Source organism: Sorex fumeus, unplaced genomic scaffold (genome assembly GCF_029834395.1).
Source record: "Sorex fumeus unplaced genomic scaffold, SorFum_2.1 ptg000021l, whole genome shotgun sequence".
Lineage (NCBI taxonomy): Eukaryota > Metazoa > Chordata > Mammalia > Eulipotyphla > Soricidae > Sorex > Sorex fumeus.
In genome coordinates this window covers 13,091,269-13,102,843 of record NW_026606078.1, presented here as the reverse complement: position 1 = coordinate 13,102,843, position 11,575 = coordinate 13,091,269, and the positions used below count along the sequence as shown (strand labels likewise).

At 43.0% G+C, this 11,575-nt stretch overlaps 1 gene segment (V, D, J or C); it reads left to right on the top strand.

Moving 5' to 3' along the window:
* Positions 1 to 4,631: 4,631 nt before the first annotated feature.
* LOC130022918 (immunoglobulin lambda variable 6-57-like) lies at positions 4,632 to 5,102 on the top strand. The segment is given in 2 exon segments: positions 4,632 to 4,677; positions 4,795 to 5,102. Coding segments are annotated over 2 exon segments (354 nt in total).
* Positions 5,103 to 11,575: the final 6,473 nt, after the last annotated feature.

Here is an 11,575-nt window from a genome sequence, read left to right as displayed (position 1 = left end):
ATGCTGAAACAAAGAAATATGGTGCGGACTTATAACACAGTGAGACATGGTCCATGAGGGGTAGAAATATTGGGGGGACACAAGCAGAACATGTCGGAGGGAAGCTGACGCTCTGGTATAGGGTTATTGAATATTGAATATTCAATAACCCTATCTGGTGTTGAATATTTTTAGCCTGACACCTTACCATAAGCAGTGTTATAAACCAGAGTGTCTAAAATAACTTATAAAATGCTAACTATGCCAAAGGAGGGGGAAAAAAAGCAGAATCAGCTGGTCCTCAATGTGAAGCAGACATCTCCAATTTGGGCAAAAATTTGCATGAACAGCCCCTCCTTCTTGAGAGTCCTCCTGAGATAAGAGATGCCTGTGTCAGTCCATCCTCAGCTCTTGGTCTTTGAGGGTCTGTGTGCAGGATGGCCTGGATACCTGTGCTCCTTGTGCTCCCATATCATTGCACAGGTAGGGATAGTTCCCAGAGACTCAGAGTAAGCTCACAGTCAGTGTTCAAGTCTCTGGCTCTGAGTCTCAAGCAGATGACACTGGTCTCTGTTCACACCCACATATGTCTGTGTTTGCAGGTTCCCTATCCCAACCTCTGCTGACTCTGCTGCCCTCCCTCTCTGCATCTCCTGGGACAACTGTCAGACTATCATGTACCCTGAGAAGTGGCATCAGTGTTGGGGACCGAAGGATCATCTGGTACCAGCAGAAGCCAGGAAACCCTCCCCGAGATCTCCTGAACTATCACACAGACTCAGACAAGGGCCAAGGCTCCGGGGTCCCAAGCTGCTTCTCTGTATCCAAAAGATGCTTCAGCTAATGCAGGGATTCTGTTCATCTCTGGGCTGCAGCCTGCGGATGAGGCTACCTATTACTGTGGTACATATGGCAGCGCTTACCCTCACAGTGATTCAGGCTCATGGAGAAGTGAAACAAAAACCTGCCCATTACTCTGCTCTGCACGCAGAGGACGTCTGGGGAGTATCTCCCCTCCTCCAGCACTGGTTTAAGCCTACACACTTGCTCAGCTTGAGTCTCTCAAACTTTCTCAGTCCTGGTCTAGAAGCTTTAGGGTATAACTTTTCTATTCAGCAGAGATCTTTTCCCAAAACCCATCACCTAGAGACTACAGATCTGTGTTTCTATTCCATCTATTTTTTTGTAGGAGTACTGCTATTTATTCCGCCACTGATTAGCTGATTGAATTGTGCATGAACTCCACCTTACTTTTTTTTTCCATTTTTTATAATTTTATTTATTGAATCACCATGAGAGCAGTTACAAAGCTTTTGGGTCTAAGTCTCAGTCATACAATGAAACACCCGTACCTTCACCACTGCCCATTCTCCACCACCAAAAATCCCAGTATACCCCAATCCCACACCCTCCCCCTGCCTGTGGGGCAGATGATTTCTACATTACTCTCTCTCTACTTTGATCACATTCACTATTTCAACACTAGACCCACCATTATTTGAGATTTTACCCCAACACTCAGATCTGCTGAAAAGGCAACAATAGACAATTTGTGTTCTATTGCTGGTTATGAATAACATATGATGTTGTGTGACTGCAGTAGGGCCATGTGGTTTTGAAATTCCGAAATTTTAACACTTAAATCTGGAGGGATTTCTGCCAAAAGCCACTGGGTTTAGAGATCTGCTCCTGAGTCTCTGGGATCATGGCCGTTGAGGAGCTTGATGAGGAGCCAAAGAGGCCGTTCGTGGGCGATGACTTGGGGTCTCGTTGGGGTGGGGAGGACAGGCCCAGCTCCACCCCCCCATCCCGTGAGGCCCAACAAGTTTTGTCACTGCGGGCCCAAGCCTGACTGTCCAATGGCCTCTGGAGGATGACAGCCACCAAGTCACCAAGAGGGAGCAGGCGGATGGACAGCACCCATTCCCCTTGGGGTGGCCCGGCAACAGTAACCTACTGCAGGGTCCAGACACATTTCTGCCAAAAGCCGCTGGGTTTTGAGATTTGTTTCTGAGTCTCTGGGATCAAGGCCATTGAGCAGCTTGATGAGGAGCCAGAGAGGCCATTCGTGGGTGCTGACATGGGGTCTTGTTGGGCTGGGGAGGACAGGCCCGGCTCCACCCCCCCCTCATTCCATGAGACCCAACAAGTTTCGTCACTGTGGGCCCAAGCCTGACTGTCCAATGGCCTCTGGAGAATGACAGCCACCAAGTTGCCAAGAGGGAGCAGGCGGAGGGACAACACACTTTTCTCCCTGGGGTGGAAAGTAACATGGGATCATGGCCATTAAGCAGCTTGATCAGGAGCCAGAGAGGCCAACCGTGGGTGATGACTTGGGGTCTCGTTGGGGTGGGGAGGACAATCCTGGCTCCACCCTCATCCCATGAGGCCCTGTGTGTCTCGTCACTGGGGGCCCAAATGTGACTATCCAGTGGCCTCAGACAGATGGCGGTCACTGGGCCACTAGGGGGAACAGGCCAAGGCACGAAACCTATTCCCACCTGGGTTGACCCAGCACAGGTAACCTACTGCAGAGACCAGACGCATTTCTACCTAAAGCCACTGGGTTCTGAGATTCGTTTCTGAGTCTCTGGGATCATGTCCATTAAGCAGTTCAATCAGGAACCAAAGAGGCCCTTGCCTCCAATTATATAGCTGAGCCAGAGGTGGTTTGTGGGTGTGTTTCCCACATACCTAACTTTTGGCCATTTACTTTCTTGGTAAACTTTGCCCCAAGTTTTTTGGGTCTGGCCAAAGGCACAGCAGCAATTTTGGGGGATCTGGAAGTCAGAAGGCGCCATGAGGCTGCTCATGCACTCACCTCACAGGTACAGATTGACCTGCTGGCAGCACCATACCCCCATTCTATTCCATCTTTGAGTCTTTACCTGTGAACAGGAGGTCAGATATTGTCAAATATATATCAGAAATATGGAATGAAGTCATATGAACTCACTACAAAAGGTGGCTTAGGCTACTGTCACCCCTTAGCTGCTTTAGACATTCTGGGAACTTGCTCTTGGAATCCCAGTTTCCCAGCTGTGAGAGGGCCTCTTACTCTGTAGATGTAAATATTCAGTGTAATATTTCCCCATTAGACAACATTGTCTCCCGTGAGTCACCATAACACCCCCATTTCACTAAACTAATATTCTAGCCTAGAATCTAAACAACTCAGAATTTCTATTCTAATATGAGGAGACCCAGCCCCTACAATCATACTGAACTGATAGCCAAATCAATAGCTAAATATTTACCTAGTTTCCTTTTGCAAATCCACCATAAATGACAATAAAATGTATATGCTATATATCTCTAGGTGTTCATAATGTTCCTTGGTACAATGTAGATCATAAGTACTGTGCACACACTCTTTGTTTCTGCTAGTGTGGGAAGCTTTTCTCTGCCCAAGCCTACCTTGGAGTTAAATTCAGTGCAGATTCACTGCTGCACTGTTCACAATAGCCAAAATTTGGAAGAAACCCGAGTGCCCAAGAACAGATGACTGGTTAAAGAAACTTTGGTACTTCTTCAAAGTTAAATACTATGCAGCTGTTAGAAATGATGAAGTCATGAAATTTACATACTAGTGGTTCTACATGGAAAGTATTATTGTAAGTGTAATGAGCCAGAAAGAGAGGGACAGACATAGAATGACTGCACTCATTTGGGGAATATAAAATAACAGAATGGGAGTTGAACACCCGAGAATAGTTGAGATAAGTACAAAGAGACCTGCTCTATGCTTGGAAGCTGGCAGCACATGTTGAGGTAAAAGTTAGCTTAGATAGAGTAGGGAAAACCAACTAAAGGGTGTTTGGAAAACTCGCTCTGCATGTGAGGTGCTTGCTGAAAGTAGACCAAAGACGATGGCCTCTCAATACCTCTATTGCAAGCTACTACACTCTAGAGGAAAGAGAGAGCAAAAGGGAATGCTCTACCATAGAGAAGGGGTGGTGTGGGAGGGATGGGGTTGGGGATGGGAGGGTTACTGGTGTCATTGATGGTAAAGAATGGGCACTGGTAGAGGGATGGATGCTTGATCATTATATAAATGAAACCCAAGCAGGAAAGTTTGTAAGTCTACAACTGTACCTCATGGTGTTTCACTAATAAAAAAAAATGAATGAATGAATAAATAAATAAATAAATTCAGTGCAGAAATGACTCCCATTCCTTCTACTGTAGCTCATTCTCTTTATTATATTCCAGAGAATAACTCAACATTGTTCTGCCCCATCAGTACAGTTAGGAGGTATGAAATGCAAAATGAGGTTAAAATGCAATGTAGGAAATCTTGGTCATGATCTGGAATTCTGAGGATGTGGTTTGGCTAGAGGAGGGACACATCTCTTGTGTCCACTAGGGGGCGGTGCTGTGTCAGCTTGGCTCTCGGGTTGCTCATCTATGAGTTCTCCCCTTGCCCAGCAGATGTCACTCTTGCACTGTTTGGAGAAATCCTCCTCCCTGATCTAGTCTCTCTTTACTCAAGATGAGTCTTGACCAATTTTAAGGAGGGGCTTGTCTGGCTTCCTAAGAGGGGCAGATTTGCATGAAAACCTCCCACCCTGTGAATTAGGTGGCCCTATAAAGTCCTTGAGGACACAGGGTGGCTGCCAAGCCCTGGGCGCAAAGTGTGGGGGTGTCTCAGCATGGCCCGGACTCTGCTGCTCCTCACCTTCCTGGCCTATTGTACAGGTAGTGCCTGCTGGGAATTTTTCTGTTCAGGCGGGGAGTGGGTACTAGTGATGACCTCTCTCTCCTTCCTGGGTCAGGTCCTTCTGGGTCACTAATCTCTGTGTTCTTTTCTTTCAGGTACTTGGGCCCAGTTTGTGCTGAATCAGATTCCCTCCGTGTCTGGGTCTCCAGGAGAGAAGGTCACCATTTCTTGTACCCGCAGTAGCGGAAACATTGGCTCTAGCTATGTGCACTGGTACCAGCAGCGCCCTGGGAGTGCCCCTACAAATGTCATCTATGAAGACAATCAAAGGCCCTCTGGAGTTCCCGATAGGTTTTCTGGGTCCATCGAGAGTTCCTCCAATGCTGCCTACCTGACCATCTCTGGGGTGCAGCCTGAGGATGAGGCTGACTATTTTTGTCAGTCATATTATGGTAGCAATTAATACCCAGTGCTTCAGACCCATGGGGAAATGAAACAAAAACTCCCCAGAACCCTCTGGTCCATCAACTCAGCTCTTTCAGTAACAGCTGCTCTCCACAATGTTTACTGAGAACTCTCCATAAGGTTTTGGTTAAACTCTCCACAGGGGTTTCCAAACCACCTTCCCATCAGCTGTGGTTAACAACTCTCAGTTTTTCTCACGTCCCCACAAACACAAATTGTTCCAACTGTATTTGATATGTACAATTCTCACTAGTGTGAGATGATATCTCATTATCGTTTTGATTTGGATTTCTCTGACTTATGACCACTTATCCATGTCCTTACTGTCTCTCTACCTTTCTTGCTCTGAGAAGTGTCTATTCATTTCCTGACACCATTTATTGATAGGGTTTTTGAAATTCTTTCTGTTGATATTTGTGTTTTATAGATCTTGTATATCAAACCTCTATCTGATGTTTTGGGAGAATGCTTCAGGTCCCAAACAGAGCCGATATCACTGGGAGATCCCAGATGGGGTAGATGCTGCATCCCGTCTTCTCCAGATGGAACCCTGGTGACCATAAGCCTGCAAGTGGATACCAAGACATTTTTTCCAAACTGCAATGGAGCTGTCCCGGCTCCCAGGCAACCTCTGATTCTGGAAGTCACGCCCACAACCCGCCCCCTAGCGCCATCTTACAGCACAAAGCAACAAAGAAGAAAGTCGGCTGGAGGGCCCCACAGCTCCCAGAGAATGCTCCAGGTCCCAAACACAGCCGATATCACTGGGAGGTCCCAGATGGGGTAGGTGCTGAACTCCGGTGACCATGAGCCTGCAAGCAGATACCAGGACATTTTTTCCAAACCGCATGGCCGCATAAGTAGCTGCACAACAACTCCTTATATACAAAGTGATCAATGGAAAGTAAATCATCCAAAGTTTCCCCCTGAAAATCATACTTTTGCAAACCACAACACTCAAACGAGAGAGAGAACAGAGGGGGAATGCCCTGCCATAGAGGCAGGGTAGGATGGGCAGATGGGGGATGGGAGGGATACTGGGATCCGTGGTGGTGGGAAATGGGCACTGGTGAAGGGATGGGTATTCAAAATAAATAAATAAATAAAACCCTCTGTCTGATCTTTTGATTGTAAATATTTTTCCAGTTCCGTAGCTGTCTTTTAGTTTTACCCTTGTTGGTTCTGACATGCAGTTCTTTAACTTTTTGTCATCCCATTTGTGAATTTTTTATTTTGTTGCCTTTGCTAGTTTATCAGCTCTTTGAAGCCACCTTTCAGGCCCTAATCTTACAGTGTTCTGTCTATATTTTCCTCAAGTCCTTCATAGTTTCTGTTCTATCTCAAAGTCTTTGATCCACTTTCAACTGACTTTTGTGTGAAGTGTACAACATTGATCCAGCTTTTGTTTCCTACATGCAGTTACCAATTTTCTCTGCACTGTTTATTAGAGGCTATCTTCACTTCATTTTATGGTCTCAGCACTTTCATAAAAATTAACTAACCACATATATGGAGTTTTGTCATAGTATATTCGAAATTGACCCCTTGACCAGAGTGTCTGTCTTATTCCAGTACTAGTCAGGTTTGATCAGTATAGGTGTATGACGCAGTTCCAAATTTGGTCATGAATTACCTCCCAAGTTTTTGCTTTTTAGTATTCTTTTGGCTAATTCGCACTCCTTTCTGATCTGATATAAACTTATTGACTTTTTGAAATCCTGTCTAAATTTGGATGGGGATTGCATTGAATCGTTACAATAGCTTAGGTGGGATTATCATTTTAATATTATTGATTGAGATAATACAATCCATGATAATGGTATATTTTTCACTTCCTGCGGTCTCCCTCTATTTCTTTTTTAATGTGACCTAAGATATCATTGTATAGATCTCCCACATCTTTTGTTACGCTGACTCCGAGAGCCTGGTTGGTTCTGGATACCGTTTTAAATGGGATAAACTCCTTGATTGCTTTCTACTCTGCTTCATTCTTTCTGGAATAGAATGTGACTGATTTTGGTGTATTGATTTTGCACCCTTCCACTTTGCTTTATTGTTTCTTATTTCTAACAGTTGTTTTGTGGACTATTTATAGTTCTCTTTGTTTATAATCATGTGGTCTGCAAATAATGATAGTTTGAGTTCTCCTTTTTTGATTAGGATGTGTTTGATTTTTATTTTCTTGCCTGATTGTCATAGTCAGACTTTAATACTATGTTAACTGGAAGTGGAGAGAGTGAACATACTTGCATTGTACCCAATCTTTGAGAGAATTCTTTCAGTCTGTCACCCTTAAGTATGATACTGACTGTAGGATTGTTCTACATGGCCATTTTTATCTGGAAGAAGGTTCCTTAATATGGTGTATTACCTGAATTGATTTGTTTTTGTTGGATCATCCTTGCATGCCTGGGTGTATCCCACTTGATCAGGGTGTGTGAGTTTTCTGTTTTTGGATATGAATAACTAAGATTTTATTATGGATATTTGCATTGATATTGAACAGGGAGTTTAGTCTGAAAGTTTCTTTTCTGTGAGAATCTCTGTCTGATTTACGTGTTAGTCTAATGTTAGCTTCATGAAAGTATTAGGAAGAATTCCTGTATATTTGTTATTTTGGAAGCGCTTAAGGAGTACATGCAGTAAATCTTCTTTGAATTCACTGAATTCTTTGAATCACTATAGAATTCACAGGCGAACCCATCTGGACCAGGACTTTTGTTCTTGGGGAGACTATTCGTTGGTATTTCAATACCTTACTTGTGACCTCCTTAGGGTTTCTATTTTTACCTCATTCATCTTGGGTTGATTACAAGAGTCTACGAATCTGTCCATTTATTCTGGGTTCTTTACTGGGGATATACTGAAGCTCTTACCCAAATACTCTCTTCTGAGACTAGTGTAAAAATTTGAAAAATTCATTAAAAATAATTGTTGTTACTCATAAAGATATTGATATGAATTGAACAGTTTTGGTCTGTTCAAATTCAATAGCAAACCACACTTTCAGGACTCATTGATCCCACACTAATGATTTCATCTGTCAATACCGATTCTGCCAATTGTAAGAGAAAACGGTCCTGTCATCGCCACCAGCTTAATGTGGGGTTAATTTTCTCACTGGTCTTTACTGCATAGAGAGTCTTCTTCTAAGGCGGCACCTTCTCTTTTCTGAAGTGAATGTTCCATACTTTGGAGCCATTGAATCACTCAATATCATCTTTAATTGTCTCATCACTCAATTGTTATTATTATTTTATCACATAGAAATCTAAAGCTCAGTATTTGCATTATCAGCCACTAGAGACATTAGAGACATTATAGACTAGTTTGATCCATGTACTATCATTTCCGATGTGAGGCTACATTTTTTTCTTTCATTCTTTTTTTAAAATTTTTTTTGGGGGGTCACACCTGGCGATGCACAGGAGTTACTCTTAGTTCATGCACTCAGGAATTACTCCTGGCGGTGCTCGGGGGACCTTATGGGATGCTGGGAATCGAACCTAGGTCGGCTGCGTGCAAGGCAAATGCCCTACCAGCTGTGCTATAGATCTAGCCCTTTTCTTTCATTCTTATGAATCCAGTCTTCTTTTGCATAAATCTGGTGTCTCATCCACCGCAGCACAGTCATGTGATGAGAATTAAATATGCCCGGTAAATAAGCTGATTTTACTCCAAATAGTTGTGTGTGTGTGTGTGTGTGTGTGTTTATGATTTAAACATTAGAATCTTAACTCTGGGGAATGATGTCTTCACTGATATTTTAGAATTTCATTAGTAAACTATTCAGAGAGAGAGAGAGAGAGAGAGAGAGAGAGAGAGAGAGACGATAGCCCTTTTGAAGCACAAAAATAATTGGTTAATCATCAAAGTTGTTAAGAGAATTCACACTTGGCTTAAGGGTGGTATAGTGGGCATAGGATGAACACAGCACTTCAGTGACTATAAGTGATCTAAAGGAAGGATGAAGATATCAAAACAATTATGTTAGCACAGCAGTAGGGCGACTGCCTTGCACTCAGCCAGCCCGGTAGAGCCGGGTTCGATTCTTCTCGGAGAGCCTGGCAAGCTACTGAGAGTATTCAATATGCCATACACAGTAACAAGAAGTCTCACAATGGAGAGGTGACTGGGCCCGCTTGAGAAAATCAATGAACAACGGGAGGACAGTGTTATGTTTCACAAAGGAGTCTTTAATGGCCTGATTCCACTGGGAAAAACAAGTGTGACTGTATGAAGTTGAAAGGGTCTTGCTTGGCAAAAGAAACTAGACAAATATACAAAGAAACCCAACTGACTGGTAGAAGATATTCACACATAATTCTTCCGATAACACTCAAAATATATAAAGCACTCACAGATTTAAGTAATAACAGAAAGTCAACAACCACATCAAAAAGGGGAGACAAGGTGAATGAACACATCCATGAAGGAGACATAAGAGTGGCCACTAAGCATGTGAAAAGATAGTGGTCATTTCCTTATGGAAATAAAAATCACAATGTCAATAATATACCACGTTTAGATATCTATCTATCTATCTATCTATCTACCTTTCCATCTATCATACATCTATATATCTCAAAAAAAATTGTGAGAGGGATAAGGTGGGGTAAAACAGGATCCCTCCTTAACATTTTATGAAAGTATCACCAGGTCACCAGCTGTCACTTGACTCAGCTATCCTACTTGCGGCTATATGAATGCCCAATACAAAAAGTATTGCCTATCCTCAGGATATAAAGTGTATTATTGGAAAGGATATATACTCACCATTGTACATTGCAGCACTCCATACAATAGCTAGGAACTGGAATCCAACTAGGTATCCAATAGCAGATTAGTTAATGATAAACATTTTCTAAAGATGCACAATGGCATACTTTGAGGTTCCAAGGAATGATGGAGTCAAAAAAATCACAGAAATTTGGATGGAGCTGGAGAATATCAAGATAATGCAGTAGGTGAGAAGAAGGAGATCAAATACTTGAGTCATCTCACTTCTCTTTGGTATATAACATAACATGGAAGGGATGCAAGTTACCCATGTGGGTCAAACCCTTGTCCCTACATGAATGCAGACCACTGTTGCACTGTAGCACTGTCCTCCTGTTGTTCATCTATTTGCTCGAGCGGGCCCAGTAACGCCTCCATTGTGAGACTTGTTGTTACTGTGTATGGTGTATCGAATATACCATGGGGAGCTTGCCAGGCATTGCCATGCGAGCGAGATACTCTCAGTAGCTTGCTAGGCTCTCTGAGAGAGGTGCAGGTATCTAAGCTGGGTTGCCTTGGTCTGCTGCGTGCAAGGCAAACGCCGTACCTGCTATGCTATCGCTGCAGTCCATGAATGCAGAGAAATAGGCAAAAAAGGAGAAAAACGGAGGCATGAGGTAGGGGTGTCTTTGGCACACTTGTGGTGTACAGATGTTGTCTATGTATATGTCAAAGTTTATGGAACAATATTGTAAACATGGAACCCAAACTACAATAATTAATCTTAAAAATATGCTGTTAAAGGAGGCAGGCTGGGTTAGAGGAAGAAATCTTGGGGACACTGATGGAGGGAAATCAACAGTCATTTGGGGATAGTGTTGGATCTTTGTATACCTAAATATCTAGTCTTGGCACAATTGTAAATCATAATGCTTAAATTAAAATTTCTATTTAAATTGAAATTAATTCAAATATATGTGCCATCTACTCATATATATATGAGACTAGAGCAAGCATATGGTAGTTAGGGCACATGCCGTAGAGCTGTGTTCAATCCCTGGTACCCCACAGGTCCCCTTAACTTCATCATGAATCATCCCTGAGTGCACAGCCAGGAATAAACCTTGTGCGCTCCCAGGTGTGGCATAAAAACAAAAGGACAAAACAAAAGAACCAAAAGAATCAGTCATAATCCAGAGACAAGAGGATAAATAGAGAATGATCTCACTCCTCTGAGGTATAGAGAGAAACAAATCAATGTAGGTTTTGTCCCATTGTGTCACAGTCATGTTTTCTCATCTATTATGCTTAAAATTGGGCAGATCTTTCGGAAAAGTCTGTTTATTGGTATCAGTTATTGAAGGGCACTAGGGCATATAAACCATGAACTCTTGTATTGTGATTGTGACAGACCGTCTGGTCACTGGCTCTGACACATTTTCCTTCTTTTGAAAAATTGAATCGCTGTGACATACACAGTTACTAAGTTGTTCATGATTGGGTTTCAGTCATACAATATTCCAACACCAGTCTCTCTTCACCAGTGCACATTTCCCACCACTAATGTCCCCAGTTTCCCTCCTGCACCTCCTTCCCCCTGCCTCTATGGCAGGTACTTTTCCTCTCTCTCTCTCTATGGCAGGTACTTTTCCTCTCTCTCTCTCTCTGTCTCTCTAATGTCCTCTCTCTCTTTTCTTTGGACATTATCATTTGCAATACATATCCTAAAGGTTATCATGTATATTCCTTTAC